The 24,129-nt window shown below is 42.6% G+C and overlaps 1 protein-coding gene across 7 annotated transcripts in view; it reads left to right on the top strand.

The window, feature by feature from the left end:
• The window catches only part of FAM114A1 (family with sequence similarity 114 member A1), an 87,791-nt gene that overhangs the window by 41,492 nt on the left and 22,170 nt on the right, over positions 1–24,129 (top strand). For 4 of the 7 annotated variants that reach the window (XM_019480583.2, XM_014594950.3, XM_014594951.3 and 1 more), the window contains 5 exons: positions 7,532–7,651; positions 7,813–7,916; positions 10,415–10,549; positions 13,467–13,619; positions 17,410–17,533. In XM_019480583.2, the coding sequence (XP_019336128.1) occupies positions 7,532–7,651; positions 7,813–7,916; positions 10,415–10,549; positions 13,467–13,619; positions 17,410–17,533 (636 nt within the window). The remainder of the gene's footprint in view (positions 1–7,531; positions 7,652–7,812; positions 7,917–10,414; positions 10,550–13,466; positions 13,620–17,409; positions 17,534–24,129) is intronic. The other 3 variants (XM_059721637.1, XM_059721638.1, XM_019480587.2) reach the window with 1 other exon arrangement.

Consider the following 24,129-nt stretch of genomic DNA (forward strand, 5'->3'; position numbering starts at 1 on the left):
CAATGGGCAGCCTCCCGCTTAATTGACATCGATATATGAATCAATTATCATCAAAGGCGTGGCGGGCGAGATAAGCGGGCGGTTGCCCAGAGACAGGTGGGCAGGCCACGAAGAGCTCGGCCCTGAGTAGGCCTGCTGTTACGGTGACAGGCGGGCGGGCCACAGAGCTCGGCCCCAGGAGGCCCCCCTGTCACAGTGTGCTAATGCCAATTCGCCAGCAGAGGCAGCAGGGCAGAGCTAAAAGCCCCACACACCGGTCCGGCAGGGGAACCGGAAGAAAGTTCCCAGCAGCCAGGGGAAGACTACAGAGGAGATCAAGGTCCTGGGAGGGATAACTGGTGGCAGCACCCAAATGAGGAGCTGCCCCTACAGTGTGACGCAGAGAAGTCAGGCTATTTACCTGGAGGAGTGAAGTGGAAGTCTGGCCGCAGAGAGTGGATCTGAGGAAGCAGCGAATCTGTAGGATAAAATGAGAGATGACTGGTAAAAACTGCGTCCATGCAACATTGGAGTTACAACAAGTTGGCGCTAGGTGGGGGATAGGGGTGGCAGAGCCCCAAGGACCTTGTGCTAACGATCAGATCCAACACGATACCCCTGACCTGGGGTTAACTACATTCCCAAGATTAAAGTTCCATCAAAGACGTGACAGGCAAGAAGCATCGGTGGTCTTAGTAACTGGTGCCAGGGGTCAAATTGTTGGACTGCAAGACCGTGCTTAGCTCTGGGCAACTAGAGAGGCACAAAGGAGAAGCACAGGACCAGCACAGCAAGTTACAGTTCTTTAACAAATAATTTTCATTACACTTTTACATTCAAAAACAATTTATAATTCAAAGAGTCTATGGATTTACAGGCTGTTCCCAATAATGATGACATGTTCCATGCTTCTAGTACTCTGATCTAATCTTTTCTTGTGTCATTGTCTGGTAAATTTAGAGGTTAGTTCAGCAGTTTCCCTGAAATATTGGTTCAGTTATATAGTCTGTTGAAGCTAAATGTACAACTCTGAAACTGTTGACTTCTCATAATGTTGTAAATATCAATAGAGCAACATATATATCCATACACATATTGGATATACAAGCATATCTGAAAAACAGAAGAATGAAAAACAGAAAGCTTTACAGAATGTAGGAAAAACATCAAATTTATGTAAGTGACAACAAGGAAAGTAAAATATAAACTTAAATATTCCCTACACTTTTCTCACGATCAGTAAAGATTTTTGTTGTCACTTCAAAATGTGATGGCTTGATAAAAACAAAAATATGAATTGAAATTTTGTTTGGCTTTTCTTTTAGAAAGTACAAGTATTAGAAATTTCAAGTAATGAAACCTAGAATATCTAATTACATTAGTTTACAAACACAAACAAACAGTTGCTCAAATGAGTCCTAGAAAATTGGTCAGTAAAAAAAATAATTATAAATTTACTTATGAAAATATTTTTATTGAACCAATTAAAATGCACAGCAGGCTAGGGAAAGATAAAATAGAACTCCACTCTGCAATAACTAGAGTGTAAAAGATTTTACAAAAATAAGTGTGCGGGCCAGGCCCCGATCCCACCGCCAAGTGCGAGTCGGGAGGGGCGATCCGCGGCCCGCCTTTGCGCACGCGGGCTATGGCCAGCAGCCCGGGCCCGCGGGGTCGGAGAAAACCGGTGGCGAGCTAGAATTAGTCACAAACGCCTAGTGGTTGATTGAAAAGATTATTTACTTCTACCCAAAGATGGTAGTGGTATAGGCTGGACAGGTTTCCAGGCGCAGCTCCGCTTAAATCCTCGCTAGAGGACTATGACAAATTCTGTTTCACGGAGTTGTTTAGGCTCCACGGGTTCGGCAATTCTTTCCCACAGAGTTGTTTAGGCTCCGCGGGTTCGGTTCGGTTCCCTGGTCCCCCGGAGTTGTTTAGGCTCCGTGGGTTTGAAAGTGGGTTTACAGGAAAGGGATACGTCTTGGATTGCGCTCGGCGACGGGGAGAGGCTAGAGGCGGTTCGTTCTTTTGTTTCCCCTCTGGAGTAGTTAAAGCTCTGTGGGTCCGATTGTTAAGCCTCTATTGCCTGCTTAAGAAAAGTGTTCGGTCCGTAAGGATCCGCAGTGCTTAGAGATCTTCACACAGTGTGAAGGCTCCTCCTCCTGGTGTTCGTGGAGTCCTCCAACTTGGGCGGAAACCACTCAAGCCTTTTGTATGGCTAGCAAGCCAATAGCTAGCCGCCACGTGTGCCTACATTTAGAACTGGCCAATAATGTGGCGCGAATCCAAATACAAATGGCGGGAACTCCTTTGCAACGTGCATCACTAGTATGCAGCAAAGAAATGCACCCTGCAAAGAAGCTGTAATTTGGCGGGAAATCCCCCGTTGCACCAGAGTTCTCTCCCGCAGCAGAGAACTCTATCGTGCAAAGAAAGCTACAATTTAGGCGGGAACAATAATTTAGCAGTGCCAAAGCAAACACAAACAAAAACCACAACTTTGGGTTGTGACAATAAGAAGTTACTATCCATTGACTCATGGTTCCAGTGTTGATAGGCTTGATAACTACATGCAGTTTGATACGCAGCTAGATTGTGATCACGGCTTGAAAAAAGAGGCAAAGGTCACTAACTGTTTTCTTACGACAGATAGAAATGCTTATCCTCCGAGGCTCATTGTTTCAGTATAAAATTCAAGGGTACCATTTAAGCTGTGTTGTCATATAGTAAATCAGTTATTTCACACAGTCAGCAAAATCTGATGGTCTGTTCATTAAGGGACATCTGTTATTCACTACTTTGTTTTTTTTCCCCAGATACTCAGTTGTTCCTGCTTGTGAGCTCTCTAGACAGCTGTTTCGCTGTTGTATCTTTTCATTTTATGACCTCCAGGGTATGCTTGTTATTGATTATTTTAGGGTATCTCATTAGTACTCCACCTGGTGATTACAAAATCATGAAGCAAATTTCCCTCTTCCTTTATTCCAAATGGTTTTGTTATCCCAGGAACATGTGAATACCCTATGCTTCCAAATGATAAACCATTTTGCTGCATTAAAAATACTGCTGCATTAAAAAAACAAGTATCCGTGTTTTTTAATTAATAAATTCATCAGTCCCAGTTACCAATATGGACAATATTTAATGAACATCCACAGTTTTATGTTTTGGTTTTAAAAATATACTCGTTTTTTTTCTGTATTGAGGGTTTCACCACAGTTCTGTAGGTAACAACAACTTAACTAATGACAAAGATAGCAGGATGCTACAAAAGAATCGGCAGTACTCCTTTGCTTTAAACAGATTTTGTATTTGAGGTTCTTCTGGTTGGGCTGAGTTAAAACCAAGGACAAAAGAGGAAGAGCACAGTCCTTAATACACACACAGAGTTTACAAGCTGTATTACTATTCCTCTTCCTCTCACCAGGGAGGGTATGCAGCCTAATAGGATGGTCTGGACATGACTGGCAATTGAGTAAATGAGCCACAATTAACTTATAGGGCATGTCCAGACATTACACTGAGACTGGTCTAAGTGAACAGAAATTATTCTAAACCTGTAACCATACAGAAGATCAGCACACATTGGCCAATCTAAAAATGGCACAAATAGTTTAAGATGGACCGGGTGTGGTAGACCTGGTTCTTGATGATGAGGGGAGGGATGATGACAGCACTCATGACAAAATTAGAGACACCAGGAGCATAGCACTTGCTTTCCATCATCGGGGGGGGGGGGGGGGGGCGGGTTGTGGAAGATGCTAGTATTGTGGGCACTGCCTTCCCAGTCAGCATAGTTGTGGGTGAAGTGGCCCTGGTGGTCAACAATGCCCTGCAGGATGACAGAGAAGTAGCTCTTGTGGTTGATGAACACCTGGATGCCCTGGGGTGAGCAGAGGATGGGGATGTGGGTGACATTCTTGGCCCCCACACAGTTGGGGAAGCCCATGTGGCAGAAGCTGGTGACCACCTCCTGCAGGTTGACTAGGAGGATGAAGCAGTTGGTCAGGACATCTAGATGACCAGGCACACCTCCTGGATGGCCTCTCTGGCTGTGAACTTGCTTATGCCAAACTGGTTGGCAGTGTAGCAGAGATTGCTGGAGGTGGCCAGGTTCACGATGGCAATGGCCACCCACTTCTCCAGAGTGATGTCCTGGCATGCAGTGTGGGGGTCTAGTGACAATATCCATGAAGATGGCCCAGCACATGAGGAAGGTCTGGACATAGAGTTCATCTTCCCAGGTGTACAGGATGATCCTTTCTTACCTGTTGCTGCTGGTGGTGCCAGCCCAGAATCAGTGCTTGACAGTTTGGAAGTGGTGCCAGAGCACCCCAGCATTCCATGGCATCTTGGGTGGCTTTATCTTCAGCGACCACATGAAAGCCGGTGGCCCACTCTAGGACAATTTGGCGAGCACAGGGTATGGTGTGTGGCCCTGAAAGGGACATCAGGCTGCTGGCTCAGGGGCAGGAAGCTACATCCCATGTTGACCAGCTTCTGTGTCATGTGCACGTGGTGTCCCGCAGCCTCCTTCAAGAGGTATGCAGGGTGACAAGCAGGACATGCTGCAGCTCCTGGGTCTCTGTGCTTCAGCATAAGTGGTAGGGAACCATAGCAGGGTGCAAGCAAGCCAGGACATGGAGGCACATGCAATTTGCAAGGGAGGACACTTGGTCTGGGGCTCTTCTGGAAGCCTCAGGACAGGACACGGGGGGGAAGGGTTTGCAATGACGTGGTAAGGGGTTGGGAGTGTGCCTGCCCATGCCCAGCAACTAATTAGGAGTGGCCCAGGCACTCAACTATGCTTGGCAGTCTCTGGCAGCCTGGGAAGCCCTCAGACCATTCTTGGAGGCATGTGGGAGCACCCTCACCACCACCACCACCTGGGGGCCTCAACCAGCACAGGCTGTCTGCATGCCCCATCACCCCACAAAGAGCAAATGTGTATAGTGTTCACTCCCAATCTAAACTAGACCACTTAGAGAAAACCATGTAACTTAGATCAGTTCCTCCTCTGGCTTTTTGAACATCTGTACATGGCCTTAGACTACACAGCACTGTCCCGTGGAAAAAGTGTCAGCATGTTTATCTCACGTACTTCACAGGTACAAATGGACTGGTACTTTGTAGGATCCCAGGACAAAAGGCTTTTTCCCAGGATAAATACTATTTTATGGATGCTTGGGCTGTAACTCAGCAAGGTAGGGATTTTCAGAAGTAGTTGGCATTGTCCTATACATTCATGGGAGGAGAAGCTATGAGTTTTTTTTTAATCCTATATAATCCTAACTTTAAGCAAGTGAATATTTTCATTGATGTCAGTGAGATAACCTACCTAAGTTTAGTATGTTACTAAATCAAGGGGTGACGCTGGTTTTCTTGCTGTCTAATTTGAAGAAAATCTTCTGTCGTAAGGTTCAAATGTATAGCTAAAGTGCACAGTGAAAGTAATTTTGTCCTGGGGAAGGGTATGCTTTGTGGGTTAAAATTAAGGTATATCTCCACCATGGTAACTTCAGCTTGTGTGGACATATCTGAGCTAGCTTTATACAAGCTGCCTGAATATTGTGAGAAACCATGGTGGCATGGATATCAATATAAGCTAATTGACCAAGTATTTACCCAGCTTCTTGGACAGGTTTTTTAGCCAGCATTGGTTTCCAAGCTGCTGCAACTACATGATAGGCAGTATCAAGCTAGGTAGCTAATTCAGAGCTAGCCCAGGAATGTCTACACATGATAACCACTACCATAACTGTACTGTAGATATACTTTTAGAGTAACAAGATAAGAATCTGTTAATTAAAGGAGGAAAGGCCCAGGCATAAGGGAAAGTCCTCCCTGTTTTTTTTCTTGATTTCTTCTTTTTCTCCCCGGGGAGAGGGGGGGAGAGGGCAAAGTGGGGGTTGGGAGACATGAACTAATCCTGCCAGGAGTTAAGCATCCTCAGCTTTCTTTGATAAATGGTCTTCATCTGCAGTGGGGACTCAGACATCCCTGCTCCACTGAATATTTAATTGCTTAATATTAAGTATTCAGTGAAGCATCCAAATCTTCCGTTTCCCTGGAAGTACCGTAACCACATGTGCTTGCTCACTCTCCCTCTCTGTGGCCCAATTAATATTTAATTATGCAACATTAAATGGAACATCATCAATAGAAGGGATGGTATTTATTTCAGAATATCCAGTCTTTTGAGGATTAAAGTACTTTTCTGGGATGTGTAAGACTGGTTCAAATACCATTAATCAGAGAAGGGAATTGAACCCACATCCTCAGTGAGTGTTCTAATCACTGAGCAACTGCAGAAAATGGAGCACCATCTCCTGCTTCTCTGGCTCTATTTTGTGCAGACACAATTTGTTAGGCATGTAGCAGGGTGTCCTTCCAGGGTTGGCTGTGAAGTTCCTGGAAGCCCACCTAACATGTCCACTCTGCTCACTGTAGGCATTTACCCTTTTTATTGCCCACCACTCCTTGCTGTAATTTTGTGTGTGTGTGAGGGAGGCTGCCCAAGGGCTTCCCACTCTTCTCACTCACAGGACCACAAGGTACCTGTGGTCCCCACCTTGTGGGCTAACTGCGTGGCTTCAGTCTGACCCTACACCATGCCCCATGCCTATCAAGTGTTACCACTCTCTGATTTTCACCTGATATCGCTCAGGCTGTCACCATACTCAGACCCCCCTCTCTGGTCCTATACACTCAGTGGTCTCCAAGTGAGGAAAAGTTTGGGAAGCCCTAGCCTACTCATCTTGGAGTTGGGGCTTACATCCTTCCAAAGCCCAGCCCCCTCCTAGTCAGGTAAGGCAAAAACAATTTGTTAGGCATGTAGCAGGGTGTCCTTCCCCACCACATTACCTGAAGGCTGCTTTCCAGGCTGCCTTTCCTTCTGCCCTGCCAAAAGGTGTGCTCAGCAAATATACTTTAAATTGAGATCCCATCCAAGAAAATGGCAAAGGAACATACAATTGTAAATCTTGAGGCACTTTGGGGCCTGCCTAGGAGGAGAACTTTAGGAACCTAGAACTTTTGCTGTTGTTATTGTAGGCACTTACAAACTTTAGACACCTCTCTCATTAGAGAGCAGCTTGGGAACATTCTGAGGATCGAAATTCTAGATATAAGTTCCAAAAATGGAAATAAGGTAGCTAAATTCTGTCATGGATTGAAACCTGAGCAGTGAAATACCTTTGAAGATCTGGGCCAATGTTACTGGCAGTCTTCTCTGTTACTGAAACAAGATTTATAAAGGTCCAGAAATGTATCATTTGTATTCAAATTCAGTTTAATCATTTACTCATAATTAATGAATTGGACACACAAAGGAAGCAGAACGTGTTAATAAGTCATGAATAAATGAAGGTCTATCCCATTTTTCTGACCTAGAAAATAAGTAGAATTGGTATTTCTGATTTTCACCTATTTATTATTTCATGCCTGTGGAAAGTATCTTTTTTTAGAACTAATAAGTATGTTTCCAAACCACAGAAATGCATACTTGCATCTGAAATATATTTGATTCTGTCATGTGTTTGCTGCATTACAGGTCACGGATTAACAGCAGTAAAGGAAAAGGCAGGAGCCACCCTCCGAATTCACAATTCTAACTCAGCATCTTCAGAATCTGCCCAGCCCCCTGGAACTGAAAAAATCACCCCAAGTATGCGTAAGTGGTTCAGTGGTCCAAACTAGACAAAAGGCCTTGACAAATTGTCAAATTTATACTATTTGGAAATTCAAAGATTTTGATTACAGAATTCAGTCATTCAGTTTCTGGGGATTTATGACCTGTGCTTTTCAAAATGCATTATGGCTTGTATTTTTTAGAAGCAGAAGATGCCACAGATCAGAATTCTACTGATGTTTTGTCATCTCCTTCATCTGGATCACGTGGGATGTTGTCAACAATCACTAATGTTGTTCAGAACACAGTAAGTAGTTAAAATATGCCTTCATATGTGTCTTCTCAAGTGTTTCTATGTGCCCTTCCTTGTAAGTACTAGTAAGTCATATTTGAAAAGGAGAGGAATTCTGTGACTGATTGAAAAAACTGTTTTGGAACATCTTTAAAATAATATGTTTAGGCAAAAAATAACTAGCTAAAATAAAAGTTTAAAGTACAGCAAAGCAAATTACCAACTGACGATAAACACTTAGGGCTAGACTCATCTGGAAGGATGTCTGGGTTCTAAACTGCAGATAGTTATGCAAACTCCTGGGAAATCAGCTTTGTGCAGATATGGTGACTTCATGTGACTTTTATTAAAATCAACTCATTCATGATTAATTTTGCTAGGAGGGATTTTGGTATTTTTGCTGACAGGTAAAACAAGACAATGCGAGATTTGCTTGCTTCAAGCTTTTTAACTTGAAATGTTCCATCTCTGATTCCTCCCTACCTCACTTCTTCTCTGCCTAGTCTTACATCTCAGATCAGCCCTCTGACAACACGATCTAGCTATTGTAATGTCATCTGAAACTTAGTGTGGCAAAAGCTTTCTTTCCTTTCTACCATCTTCCTCATATATTTCCCTGTCACCCAGGCTCACAATCTATGTATTGCAATGCAATATATTTCTTTCACTTGTTCTCAGCATCCAAGTTCTGGCCAAATCCTATTGTTTCTTCCATTACATTTCCAACATCCATTCACATGCCATTTTATTCTCCTCCAACTCGTACAAAATACTGCCGCTGCATTCATTTTTTTTTCTGGGTTTTTTGCACTGTGTTCTAGTAAGAAACTGCAGAAGCTTGCAAGCAGCAGCTGGGGTGCATAGTAGGTTGACTTTCCTTTGTACAGATTTGTTGAGGGGAATGGGGTTCCTTTTCAATATGTATCCAACTGTTCTTAGCACATTGTGAATATATTTTCCTGCCTCACCTGCCTCTCAAAGTTAAAGTTTCTGGGATCATGGGAAGACTTCCAGTGACCATTCCTAAAGGGTTGTACTGGGGCCACTAGAGTTGTAGCTTCTTAGCATTTGCTTATGCTGGAGAAGATTGTCTGAGCACCGAGGAAGCCAGTCTGCATGAAAAAGAATAAGGAAGGTGTGCCTATATGAGTGTTGAAAGTCCAAGAAAGCTCTTATATTACGCTAATCAATTTTACGAGAGGAGGAGGATGGACATTTTAGGATCCCCCCTGGTAATGTAGTAACTTTTGCATCTAACCAAGGAAAGTTTCCTTCAGTGTTTTGCTGTTGACAGCCAGGACAGTCTCAGCCTCTGAGACCTTGGGGAAGTTTCCCACACTAAGCGTAGCACTTCAAAATATGTCAACATGGAGTCTGAACTGACGACAAAGCTATTAGCTGGTGAAGCCTTCTGTTCCTATTTGTCCCCTGTCACCTGTCCCCCATCATTTACCCCCCTTGTGTCTGCCTTCCCCAGCCTCAGGCCCTTGCCCTCCTTCCTCCATCACCCCCTTTCTCTCTTTGTGCTGCTTCAGCCTCCTGCAGCCTTAGGTCCTCGCCCCTTACATTTGCTATGGCACCAGCAGGCTCCATCCCAATGGCAACTTGGGGCACTAAGCACAGCTCCTGCTCTGCCCCGTAGTAGCAACATGGAGCTGCCACTGCTACTACAGGGCTGGGCTGGTGCCATGCTTCAGGCTGCAAGGATGGAGCCTGCTGGCACTAAAGCAAAAGTAAGGAGGAGTATGATGGTGGTGGTGGGGAGAAGCAGCCCAGGGGAAGACGGGGTGCAGTGGATGCCTGAGGCTGCAGGGAAGGAGTGGAGGGCAGTACAGAGGCAGCGGGGGGCAGGCAACAGTTGTGGCTGTGGCCCAGACCCACAGCTGAGGCCAGAGCTGGAGCCGAAGCAGCTGCCTGCCCCCTGCCGCCTCATACTCAGCTCTGGGATGAAGAACCTTTTTCCCTATGTTAAATGGAGGGAAGGTATTGTCTTTTAATTGAGTAAGTATGATACATTGTCACAGTTCACTTGCAGGTATTAGATAAAAAAATCAGTTGCATGAGAGGCACATGTTCATAACAGACCTTTACTTCAGCCTTTCTATTCATAGCATTTGCTCTATTCTGCTGCGTGCCATCAAAAAGAATCAGAGCCATCCACATGTACAAAATGAAGGTGGCTTTTTTCCTAACTTTTTATTAACAATACTAATACTTAAAAACTGTTCTTAGGCATATTTCTTATGGGCAACAAGCTATTAAATTTCATATAATGTAAGTCTGTTTTTGTTTCATTAAATTGAAAACCTTTTATATAGAACTTTTTCTTCTGGAAAATATATTCAAAGCAAATCAAGGTGATTAATAGTGTCATAGATCCTATTATTAGCCAGGGTGGAGAAGCTGTAGGGAGTTGAACATTCAGACTGTGTCAGCAAAAGCACCATTTTCTACAATTTCACATTAACAAATAATGTGAAGAAGATAACCATGTTGCATTGTTTTATATGCAGGGCAAAAGTGTCTTATCTGGTGGCCTAGATGCTTTGGAATTTATTGGGAAGAAAACCATGAATGTCCTGGCTGAAAGTGATCCTGGATTTAAGAAAACGAAAATATTAATGGAAAGAACAGTTTCCCTATCTCAGGTTGGTTTGTATAAAACCCAGCTCTTACTTCAGTTGGAGACTACTGAGCAAGACTTTCCAGTTAATCAGACATAGGGTTCATTTATTGGAATGGATTATGGCTCAGTTTTTACACATAACATTTATGCTTTGTGTCATACCCACTTTTTTCTCAGTAGGACTATAAATAATTACATCAAGTAAAATCAGCACTTACACATAATCAAGGATGTGTATAACTGATCTTTGTAAGATACTGTGTATGATGATAAATTACTGTATTTTGAGATGTAATCAAACCCTTCAGGGTTTCTAAACAGTTATAAGTCTCTACTCACCTCACCTACTTAGCTGTAATACTTTACTTAACAATTCATAGATTTATAGATGTTAGGGTCTGGAAGGAGCCTCACAAGATCATCAAGTCCAGCCCCCCCTGCACTTGAGCAGAAGAGACTGCTGGGGTCAGATGACCCCAGCAAGGTGTTTTTTTAAAGAACTCCAGGGTAGGTGATTGTACCACCTCTGGGGGAAGTCTGTTCCAGACCCTAGGCACTCAGATCGTAAAGAAGTTTCTCCTTATGTCCAGTCTAAAGTGATCTTCAAGCAATTTGTGTCCGTTGGTTCTTGTCTTCCTCTGGGATGCCTTGGTGAATAGATGCTCCCCCAAGCCCTGAAGTACGCCCCTTATATATTTATAGGCTGCCACCAAGTCCCCTCTAAGTCTTCTTTCTCCATGCTGAACAGCCCTATGTCTTTGAGCCTCTCCTCATATGACCTGCTCTCCAGACCTCTAATCATGCACGTGGCCCTCCTTTGGACTCTCAAGCTTCTGCACATCCTTCCTGAAGTGCAGTGCCCAGAACTGGATGCAGTACTCCAGCTGCGGTCTCACCAAGGCCAAGTAGAGTGGGAGGATGACATCCTTAGTCTTGCTTGAGTGCATCGATAGATACATGGCAGTATTTTGTTCACTGTGCAAGCTACAACATCACATTGGTGACTCATGTTCATTCTGTGGTCTATCATGACCCGCAGGTCTCTTTTAGTTGTGGTGCTGGCAAGCGTAGCACCACCAAGCCTGTAAGTGTGTTGCAGATTATTTCTCCCCAGATGGAGCACTTTACATTTCTCCGTGTTAAACATCATCAGGTTTTGATCTGCCCACCTTGCAAGCCTGTCCAGGTCAGCCTGTATCCCCAGCCTGTCCTCAAATGTGACAGGGGTTTGGGTTGTAGCCACTCCCCCATAATTTGCAGTGCAGTGGCTGCAAAAAGAGCAGGGAGGGGTGGGAGCAGCCGCACACGGAGCAGCTGCAGCACAGGATGGTGGGTGGCAGTGGCAGCCACTGTGTGCGAGCTCCCAACCCTGCCTGTGTCCAGCTGGCCAGCCAGAAATTCCAGTTAATATTGTTCTGGTTACTCAAATCCCAGATAACAGGGATTTTACTGCATATGACATCAGTCACAATGAGTAATAATGGAATCAAGCGTAAATTTTATTGGGAAAAATTAAAACAGTGAAAATATATTATTTATATTCTTTTAAATTATCAGTATAACTGATTTTTCTCAGTATCCTCAGCTGCACGCACTAATCTTACATAGAAGTCAAGCCATAAGTCATGTGCTTACAAGTTAATCTAAACATTGTCATTGCTGGTTCAAGTTAATTTAGATCACATACAGATATGCAGTAACTACTTGTGACTTTTGATGACTCCAATATTATTACATCATTATAAAGCATGGAGGGGATGCAGAGAGGCTGTAAATAAACACAGATGGACTTAGCATTAAAACTGCTTTTAGTAAAATTAAATGAGATCTAACAGCAGTAGGCATTAAACTTTTTTCTGCTTGTAGAATATAATGTTGCAGTGAGATATTTTTCTCTTAACATTTCATTTTCAAAATCTACCACTGTAAACAGAAATGGATTGTAGATTAAAAGCAAAGTAATTCATGTTAAGAACATTCTCTAATCGTACCCTTTATGTATATACTATGACAGCGATGCACACATAGCCATTACCAATAAAGTAGAAATAGAGATATAAAATGCTACAGCCTCAGTACTGCCATTGATGTAACTGGCATGTGCATGCGATTGCAGGACCAGAGCTTAAGCTTTATGTAATGTATTTCACATACAACATTCCCAGGCAGTTCATGATGTAAGAATACTACAACTCTTGTAATGAAGAGGATTCTCTCAAGTAGTGTAGATTCAAAATGTGATGTACCTCAAAATTTAAAATGTGGGTGACTGTCTCCAAATTATAAGAATCACATTTTCAAATACTGAGGCCACAGCACTGCAGAATATAAAATCCCCATAAAAATATCATATATAAGTATTAAAAGATCACTCTAAAACATCCTCAAAAGTATGGAGCACAAGTCTGAACCACCTCTTTTATAAGACCTATGCTCATTAAGCTAATGATTTTTGCATGTCCAGAGGTTACTTAAGGCAGCTTTCACTATACATGCAAATACCCCTTATGGGTAGGGGCCTCAGCAGCAACATTCTGCAGAGTTTAGCTCTGTTATAGGTGCTATAAGAGAGTTAGGCACTCTCTGGAATAAAGACCTTTTTATTTTTCTTCCATTTTAAATGGTGGCCAAATTTATGAGGTATTACCTGCAGCAGATATTGCCTTTGAGGATATAAACAACATTATTTGCCTTTTTTAAGGATAGTTAATAACACCAGAAGGAAAACTAAACATAGAGCACTACTTAAATATTTTATTGGAGAGGTTTATCAAAAAAGTTATGGGCATTTCAGATTAACATATCTGCAGTGCTGAAATTTTAGTCATAGTCCAAAATTTTATTACTACTACCTAGAAAAGATGAGGCTGAGAGTGATAAAAACTGTCAACTCCACAGTGTCACCAATACACTAACCGGAATGATATATATTTTTACAGTTGTTGCGAGAAGCTAAAGAGAAAGAGAAACAGAGATTGGCCCAGCAAGTCACAGTCGAAAGGACAGCACATTACGGGTTGCTTTTTGATGAATTCCAGGGTTTGTCCCATCTTGAAGCTCTGGAAATTCTGTCTAATGAAAGTGAAGCCAAGGTACAGTATAAAGGCTATAAATTTGCAGTGGTTAGTGAAAAATTGTTCTCAAGCATTAATCTCCCAAAACAATTCTCTTTTAAGTCATTAAGGGTTTCCATTGACTTTAGGAGAGGTTGGATTAGTCCCAATGGGCAGTCCCTGGTCTCGGGCAGTCCATCTCAATAGAACTAGGATTTAACCCAATAGCTGAAAAAAATCAAGGAAACTTTGTATTTACAGTTCTAAAGTTGTTAAAACATTGTGTACTCCTTGCTTTTTGATGTGTGACCAGATATAAATATCCCCTTAAGTTTTGCCAGGAAACTCAATTATTTTCTTTTTGGAAGAGATTGATATTTATGTCCAGGAACTCCAGAACAACTGCTCCCAGAGGACAGTGAAATAAAATTGATTCCCGATTATTTATTCAATTTATATCCCTGATTTATTGCATTGTTTTATTAGCCTGTACCCAAGATATAAATACTGGGTGTTTGCAATCTCTGTAGCAAGTCAAGTCAAGAGCCATGTACTTACAAATTCAGAGATCTAGGCAGAATATAATCTGAACATTGTCACTGCCAGTTCAAGTTACTTTAGATCTCCATATACAGTTATGCAGTAACTGCTTGTAACTGTTGATGACGCCGGTACTGTAGCCTCACTCTTAGAGACCTGCTTAAATTCATAATGTTGTTATGACATCTAGCTTTTATTTCAAGTATTAGTTTATTAACTCTATGCCAGATTGGTTCAGGGGAGGCTTATTGCTCTCTCAGTACTCAGTTTTCTAAATAGTTCTCAAAGTATCTTCCTTTGTGTATTTCTGTTTTTTAAAGTCCATTCTTCCTTCCCCTCTGAAAAAGTTTAGGGCACAGAACACGGGTGGCCAACTTCTAAGTGACTGGTTACATGTTCTGCAAGCCACACCAGTGGGGATCACATGCTGTGCAGGCCGCACCAGCACAAACTACTGGCACTCCTGGCTGTTCACCCAGTAGGCAATCCCATACTGCATTGCATGTGTATGCAACCTCCCACACCACCCCACAAACCCAGTCACCCTGGTCTCACCCACAGTCTGGCCTAGCTGCAGGCTGCCCTGCTGCACCACAGGCTGTGTTGTGCCACATCACACCACCCTCCTCTTGGAACCAGGCAGGAAAAAGAAGCCAGAGAAGGGAAAGGAGACCCCAGATGTTGCTACAGCCAGAGTGATGGGGGGCAGTGGCAGCTGGGCAGGAGTGTGAAGGCCACAAATGAACACTTTGCAGGCCACATGCAGTTGGACAGCCCTGGCATAGAACATATTTAGCATAAAGGCCCTCACTTTCTAAAATGGTCTAACACCAGCCTCCTATTTTTCTGCCACAAGTAAGTATAGGTCCAGGTTAATAAAAGCTTGTTGCTTAGAGCCAGATTCTGTTCTACTCAGTTGGAATCCTTGGCAAACAGTTAATGCAAAAGGTGGCTAGGTCTTCTTCCTTGCCGATTTTTTTTGTGACTCCATCCTAAGGATAAGATGACAAGGTATTGCAAAAGTAGATGCATTAATGAATTTTCAATACCTGAGTGCAACAGAATCACACTTAGGTAGCTAAGTCCATTTAGTTGTCCAGTAGGTGGAACAGAATCTGGCCCGTACTGTCCCTCTAGCTTTTACGTTTGCAGTGACTTCTAAGTCAAAATTATAAAGGCAAAACTAGAGGCTATTTTAAAGCAATGAAGTACAAACATTTTTTTTAAAGTAATTAAAGCATCTGAATTTTAATCACACCCAGCACTGTTACTTTGAGTCTGTTAAAACCATGTTAATCTAAAGTCTGCTCTCCTTTATAATGAAATGGGTTAATCTCTTGAGGAAAAGTGTGTTTAGTACTGGAGTTTCAGCTACTGGAGTTTCAGAGTTAGAATCCTAAGGGATTTGGGTCAGAAACAATGTGGACACTAAAAAGAGATTCCTAGATGAAGTAGGAAACAAGCTGTTTGTCAGAGAGCTTCGTGGGAATTTGGCAGGACAGAGCTGTGTGTGAGGAGCGCAGACTTTTAACAGCCAGTCCCAAGGTTTGTAGTTGTAATTTTCAAAACCTTTCATGGGCTTCAACCAGACTCTCTAGGGAATGATGATCTGCCAGGAGCACCAGGTTATTCAGAACAGCTGGACTGTCTGTCAGTGTTGTGGGTGAGACCAGTGGAGGCAGGGAACAGGACTTGTACTCTGATGTTCCCTGACACAAGTGTCCAGGTGGACAGTGAGCCTTCCTGTATTCTCTTCCTACTCATAACCTTCACCACAACCTTCCCATAATAATTATAAAGGTTTCACCTTTAAATTACAGGTTTTTAAAATCCAAAGTGTGTGTTCTGGGAGTAGGAAGAGACCTGAAGATCTTGTAATATTGGAAAGGCATTATGGTGGCCCGTTGACAAAGTAATGCAGTAGGTTAGATTGTAGCAAAAAGCCCCTTTTGTACGTTTCCCTTCTGGACATTGATATAACAGAAGCCCCTTCTTGCCTGCAACATTTTGTGCATTTCTTTTCCTTCTCAGTATTGGCAGAGACCTAGCACACTCATTGCATAGGTGTGGCAAGGCTCAGAGCAAGCCAGAAAGCTGAAGTGGCTTTCTGTAGAAGGAAACTAGAAACTACATCTACATATCAATTAAGCTCAGTGTTACTAAAGAGAACAAAAGAACTAAAAAAATCCACTGCAAAGACTGTAAATATATCCTGTGCTAACTTAACTCACTTACTGTTCCAGTAGCATTTGATCCTCACTACCTCACATTGCTTTTTTATATATTTTTCACAGTGCATTTTCAGATTTCATCTGTCTCGTCTTTACCATGGCATTTTGTATTTTATATTTTATACTTTTAAACTCTTAAGGAATGTACTCCCTGTAGAATGAAGTTAAAACTGCATTGAAATTGTAGTTGTAAAGTGATAAAATCTGTTGAGTGAATGTGAGTGAATGATGATCATCAGTAGACAATATCCTAGCCAAAGGAACTCCATTTTAAGCTAATCAGGATAAAGAACTGATTCCTGGAACTGAGCACTCACCCTATGGACTATTTCTGTAACATGATAATACAGCCATTAATACAGATAATACAGCCATTAAGTCAATAAGTCAAGGGTGGACTCCCAAAACTTCACGTACCAGCAGGCAGAGACCCCTGTGACTAACAGCTGTCAGGTGCTATTCCAAGACCCATATAGGACAGTGACTTCTGGATTGGGTAGCCAAGATGATGCTGGGAGATCACACAAGTCTGCCAGAAAGGGATAAAAGGCAGTGAAGCGTGACCCTCAGTGGCACCCTCTCATCCAGCATGTGACCTACTGAGAAAGAAGGACAAGTAGGCAACCCCCTTCTGGAGAAGACAACACCTTAAAGTAAGCTGACCATCAACAGCAAACTCCAGGGCCTTGGATAGGTAGATATACTGATACCAGCACTCTCACAATCACTACAGCAGCTACTATACACTATATTACATGGGTTTGAATGAGTGAGTGCATGTGTGTGTGTGTATGTGCTAAGGTGACCAGTACCACCCATAACTCAAAAGTTTGCATTTATGATTTTATTGGTAACTTCACATCCCATTCAATAAACTAGAATTTATTATGATCCTGTGAGTTGGTCCTTTGTAGCCAACAAGATAAAAGGCATGAGTTCATAATGGGAGTTTATGTCTCTTTCTCAGCATAGCATCAGACAGCTCACAGTCAAATCAGCCATACAATGAAGAAAAGGCCTAATTATGTTATGACTGATCATCATCATTTCTTTTTCAGATTCAGTCATTTTTAACTTCACTTAATGGAGAGCAATTGGAAATTGTGAAAAATGATTTGATTGCTATTAAAGAGATCTTCATTCCAAAGGAATCAAATAGTGAAGATGGTCAAGAAAAAAAGGGTAATTAAAGAACTGCTGATTTATCCCATGTGCAAACTATTAAATCTATGGGTTTAATTAAAAATATTCAAGCTGACATGCCTTACTTAGTTCAGAGGAAGTGGACCACTGGTCGTGCACAAAGCCATGGTAAGTGGTCCAAAGATCACACCAAACCCTCTCCTTTTCAATTAGAAGTGTGATGAGGAGGTTCCCTGGTAGTCTGTGAGAAATGTTAAGTGCTGACACTGGGTTTTAGTCCAAACCATCTGGGGGCTACTGCTGAGTTGATAACAGATGTTTAGGAGTGAAATTTGTGTGTCACTTTTATACTGCTCAAAAAGAAACAAATAATGTGGAGACCAGAAAAGCTCAGGTGGTTATATGCTTTGTTTTACCCTCATACTCTAACTAAAGTGAAAGATGCATACAGCATTGGATAATGAAGTTAGGGTTGATTGTGGATTTTTTTTATCTCAGCAAAGCAAGCAAAATAAAAAGTAAAGGGCAACATACCATTAATTGACATTCAGGTTATAGATCCTGCTTATAAAATTATGTATGCACTGTAAACTGGTTGGCAGTTGAGATGAGTGATTTTGTGCTCTAATGGCCTAATCTAATATACGGAAGGGATGGAACTCTATTTTCTTTTGAGCGCTTAAGTGGCACTTTTCTGGCTGGCTGTCTAGCTGGTTTGGACCCCATTTTACATCTTGGTTGCAGAAGGCTATACAAATACCTGCATGTAGGTAGCATTTCTGGTGTTCAGCTAAAATTCTGCTGTTTAGACATGCAAAGGGAAATAAGAGATCCATCCTGGTGAGATTTTCATCCCTGCTCCAGTCTCTATGCCAGGTAAAAGGGACTGGAGTGGCATAAAGGGACTGTAAAGATCCCGGTTTCCTGTTGGAAAGGCACTGGAAAACATAGTGACAAGGCTGCTCTCCAGGGTTCCCCTTGCAATAGCTAATACATAGGGTGTTTAAGTAATGAGGCTAGAAATGGCAAGAGAGTGTTCACTGCACTGCAGAGATTATGGACAGTATTGTGGTGCTAGGTCAGCCCAAAGATTTCACTGTTAGTTAGGCCTCGAGAAAGTGTAAATTATGCTAAGGGTCTTTAACCCATAGGTAAAGCCAGAGTAGACAGATACATAAAAGCCAGGATAGCCTGTCTGGGAGTTGCAAGTTCTGTGCTTAGCCTCTGGACATCAGTAGAAAGATTCCCATTGACTTAATTGGGCTTTGGATCAGGCCCTTAAATTCTGCTTTGAATAACTTAAAAATATTTTTTTAATCTCTTAAATCTTTTCCTAATCTCAGGGAAGCAGGCCCGTCTAGCCTAAATTTTGCAAAATACTGAGTAACATGTGACCAAGCATCTGAAACTCACGAAAGCAAACTCTTATTAAGAAAAATGTCTAGAGGTGGTTCCTCCTTAACACCTCAGGGTAATGGCAAATTCTATTTTACTTTGTCTGAGTTCTTATACTGCCCTCATCATTGGAGTATCTGAGCACTTTCTAGTAGTACATTAAACAACAGGAGTCACATCAGTCACATGTGGTTTGTTCTCATGCTTTCCCCAAGGGGGGAATTGTGTGTACTATGAAATGTTTTAGTTTAGTGGTTTTCTGGTTCTGGAGCCTGATCTTGGAGGAGGGCAACGTCATGAAGACTTGCCAATGGAGACTGGTTAGTTGAGATAGACAAAAACACAGGTGTAGCCTGAGGAGTGGAAATAGCCACAGCTTTGGCAGTGGAGTCTGCCAGAGCATTTTTACATGTAACATTATTATAAGGTTTCTGGTGAGCTTAGCATTTAATAATAGCAACAGCAGAAGGTAACTGTAAAGCATTTAACAAGGCATTTACATATGGACCATTGTTAATTTTGGCACCTCCTGATGTGAGGAAGCCTCTTTGCTTTCAGAGTTGACCATAATTGTGTACCATACCAAAGGCATAGTGAGAATGAGTGTAAATATTAACAGAGGTACCAGAGGCTAGGGTGCAAGCCCTGGTAAGGGCCACAAGCTCAGCAACTTGAGCTGAATACACATTGGGCAAGTGATGGCTTTCTATAACATCATATTGGGAACATACTACATATCCTGCAACAAGAGAACCTTTTGAGTTTCTTTGACATGACCCATCAACATAAAATACTAGATTTGGGTTTTGCAAGGGGATGTCCTTTAGATCAGTGTGGGGCATTGTTAGGTGGGCAGTAATGGCAATACAATCGTGGGGTTCACCATCTAAAGGAGTAGGCAACAGGGAGGCAGGGTTTAAAACAGGGCATCTAGTTAAAGTAATATTTCCAGCAGAAAGAAGCAAAATTTCATACTTAGTTAATCTAGCATTTGAAAGATGTTAAGTTTTAGTTTTTAGTAAAAGGGCTGCTACAGCATGTGGGACAGCAACAGTAAGGGGAGAACTTAATACAAGGGTACAGGACAGTTCAACAGTAATAGCAGCTGCAGCTACAGCATGAAGACATGGAGGAAGTCTGGCTGCAACTGAGTCAAGAGCAGAGCTATAATAAACAATGAGACGGTGCTTGTCTCCATGTGCACAGCAAGTGCAAATCCATCTTTTTCATGACAAAAAAGAATAAATGGTTTAGTATAATCAGGAAGGCCTAGGGCAGGAGCTTGCAACAGAGCTTGTTTAATAGAGGCAAAAGCAGCTTCGGCTTCTGAAGTCCAGGGCAAAGGCTCAGGGGTATTAACAAGAGTCAGGTTTTGCAGGGGCTTGACTATAGAGTCATAGCCAAGTATTCACTGGCAGCAGTAGCCAGCCGTGCCTAGGAAAGTATGCATTTGGGACACAGTAGTTGGTCTAGGGATTTTAAGAATAACTTCTATCCTGGAAGAAGAAAGCAGTCGTTCTCCAGCGGAAATATCATGACCCAAATTGTGGACACGAGGGAGACAAAGTTGTAGCTTTTCTTTAGATGCCTTATGGCCTTTTAGGGCAAGAGAGGTGAGAAGAGTTAAAGAATCAGCTTTACAGGCTTTAAGGGAGGTAGATGCTAAGAGCAGATCATCAACGTACTGCACAAGCACAGAATTTTCTTTAAATATTATGTCATCTAAATCATTCTTCAGAATTTGAGGAAAAAGAGAAGGGGATTCAGTATAGCCTTGGGGCAATCAAGTTCAGGTATACTGAAGTCTCTGATAGGTAAATGCAAAGAGAAACTGGCTATCAGGGTGTATAGGGATAGAGAAAAATGCAGAACACAAGTCAACAACAGTAAAATAATAGGCATTAGGAAGAATACAGGACAAGATAGTAGCTGGATTTGGTACAACAAGAAAAATAGGTAAAACTGCAGAATTTACTGCACGGAGGTCTTGTACAAAATGATAGGTATTCTTTCCAGGTTTCTTTACAGGAAAAATAGGTGTATTACAAGGGCTTTTAGTCAGGACAATGATACCTTGCTTCAAAAGAGCTGTTATAACAGGACATATCCCTTCTTCAGCTTCTGGGCATAAAGAGTATTGAGCAACTTTAGGTAATGGCTTAGCTGGGTTTAATCTAATTTTTACAAGCTGGGCAGTATGAATTTGCCCTACTTCATTAGCATGTTGGGACCAGAGAAACGGAGGGACAGCCTTTATGATTTCCTCTTGGAACACAGAAAGATTAGGGGACTCAGGCTCAGGAGGTGAGCTAGCTAGGGTAGCAAGTACAGCCATTTCATTAACACAGGGAAAATCCAAATAAACACCATTAGGAGAACAATAAATAGTACAGCCGAGTTTACAAAGCAAATCTCTGCCTAACAAATTAACAGGAGAACAAGGACTGAGGAGAAAAGCATGTTGATCAGAAACAGGACTGAGAGAAACATGTAAGGGTTGGGAAACAGAATGAGGAACTATCTGATTAGAAATTCCTACAGAGTTTACAACAGCAGACCGGGGGGGGGTCTGTAGAAAATTCTTCAGCACGGAGAGTAGAGCGACTTGCGCTGGTATCTACTAAACATTTTGTAGGAGTACCACTTATTAAACAGGAAACAAAGGGATCCTCTTGATTAAGTGAGAGAAGCGGGGCTGTGATGATGTTATCATTCCTCAGGCTGTTCTAACAGGAGGCTTCTTGGTTCAGGACAGAAAATTGAGTGAGAGGAGGTGGTGGCTGGTTAAATGTCATCCCCGGCTGGCTAGACTGGTGAGGACATTGAGCCTCCCAGTGTCCTGGTTGGCCACAATAATAACAACTGTCATTATTTTGGGACTGAAACTTTCCTCGTCCCATCCCACGACCACGTCCCCTGCCTGTGAATTGTCCTCGATAGAAACCTCGGCTTCTACCTCTGCTAAAAGTTTGTATTGGTAAAGACATTAGCTTAGTTTCTGTGGATTCCTTTTTCTTTTCTTGGCACTCTGCACAGTGATTAGCAATGGTGACTAATTCTGTAAGCATCTTAGTTTGCCAACCTACAGCAATTATACGCAGCTGTTCCTGGACTTTAGAAAGAAGTCCTTGGACAAAAGTGGTGGCAACTGCTTCTGGGGCAGTTTCAGCTGCATCTTCAATGCTAGAATGTCTTTTAATTATAAGTTTTAAGCGATCCATGTAGTCTGCTGGGGATTCTCCTTTGTTTTGCTTGCAGTTATTTATTTTGGCCCAGTCAGTTTTCCTGTGGCAGATTTTAAGCACGGCCTCAAGAAGGCTTTCTCGGGCACCTACTAAGCGACCTCCCATTCTGGGGTCTTGAAGAGGCCAATTAGCCTGTGTGATGAGGCGGTTATGGACTTCGGAGGGCAGAACACTTCTCATTAATTGGTTTAAATCTGCCCATGTTGGCTCATAACAATTGATTACAGTTTCCAATTCCTCTCTAAACTTCTGGGGTTCTTCCCTGATATTGGGGAATTGCTTAGCAGGGTTTAGGAGATCTCCTGGGGTTAGTATGGGGGTGGCACACTAAAAAAATCAATTATGTCTTCTGCAGATGTATTCTCAGTCAATTGTGGATAAAACTGTGTTGGTGCTGATAATGTTGTTGATGGAGGATCCCCTTTTGGTGCACTTTTCTGTTTTAATTCTTTTATTTGAGATTTTAGTTTTTCTTGGGAGTCCTTAAGGCTGCGAACTTGAGATTCTTGACGTCTTTTGGAAGCTTCTGCATACCAATCAAAAATGTATCCCACTGAGTCTGTGGTGTTTTACTGCCTCGACTCAAGGGCTCTGCGGAGATGAAGGATTTTACTTAAATCAAATGTTCCCTCCAGGGGAAACTGCAAGCTAGCATCATCTCTGGTATATCAATTCCATTTGCCTAGAAACTTACAACTCTTATGGCCATAGTGTGTGTACATGTACAATGCTGGAGTCCCTTCTGGCAGAGCCGGTACGTCTTTAGACCCTCTGCTCCCCATATCCTTAACCTCAATTCACACAGGTCTTTCACATAGGAGAGGCTTATTGAGGGTGTCCAGTCAGGTCGTGAGATTTGCTAGCGGCACAGAAATGCTGTGGCTTATATCCACAGCACCGGCACACAATGCAGTTGCTCATTGTTACACACGGCTCATTCATGAGAGTGGGGGTAGGGAAAATTTGTCACACAACCCTGATCTCCTTCAGTCTAAGAGTTTCCACCTTGCACCCTTGCTTTTGAAGAGCACACAGTCTGGTGTCCTTGGGGCAGCTGCACAAGGTTTCCACTCCCAGCCTTAGAAAGACCTCATAGTTCTTTGCAGAACTTAACTCAATTCACATGGGTCCACTCCTAGCTTCAGGAAGACCTCATAGTTCTTTGCAGAACTTAATTCAATTCACACAGGGAAACACATTCACTGACAACAGCAACACAGTTTCTTACTCTTTTCTTTAACATTAATTCACAATTCCTACTTACGTAGTGGGTCTGACAATTCTGGCAGCAAAAGGGTCGGATAGGGTAAGCCTCAAGCAGCGAACAGGAAGACACACAGGCAGTCTCTCACTGAAAAGCCCCAACAGAGATTTCAAAAGGTCTCTTACCTTAGTCTGGCTAGCCGGGGCATCAGGGAGGAGCTGGTCTGTATCTCAACCGATCACTCCAGGCATGTCTATCCGAGTCACAGCACCAAATTGTGAAAGAAATCAAACCTCGCATTGTGGTTGTATTAGAATTGGCAGAGCCATCTAGGTTTATTTAAAGCTATACAAGTGATCACAGGGAGAGTTCTCAAAGGAACTCTGACTTCTACAAGTTTACAAGCATATTTATACTTTAGACAGCAAGAAAAGATGCAGGGTTCAGACAAAGCAACCTTGAGAGAAACAGAAAGATGTTGATCATTTGTTTGTTTCACATAAGCAGTTTACTTATTTAAAAAAAACACTACGTTTTGGGAACAGTTATCAGCTTCTAGTTCGGCGGAAAGGAAAACGTTAACATCTGCACACACACAAAACAAGGGGTGAAGGTTTTTCCTTATCTTAGAACATTTTGAAACACACAGCATCAGCATCGTTTTTGTGCGGGCCGGGCCCCAATCCCGCCGCCAAGTGCGAGTCGGGGGGGGGGGGAGGGGGGCGATCCGCGGCCTGTCTTTTGCGCATGCGGGCTGTGGCCAGCAGCCCGGGCACGCGGGGTCGGCGAAA

Source organism: Alligator mississippiensis, chromosome 2, assembly GCF_030867095.1.
Source record: "Alligator mississippiensis isolate rAllMis1 chromosome 2, rAllMis1, whole genome shotgun sequence".
Lineage (NCBI taxonomy): Eukaryota > Metazoa > Chordata > Crocodylia > Alligatoridae > Alligator > Alligator mississippiensis.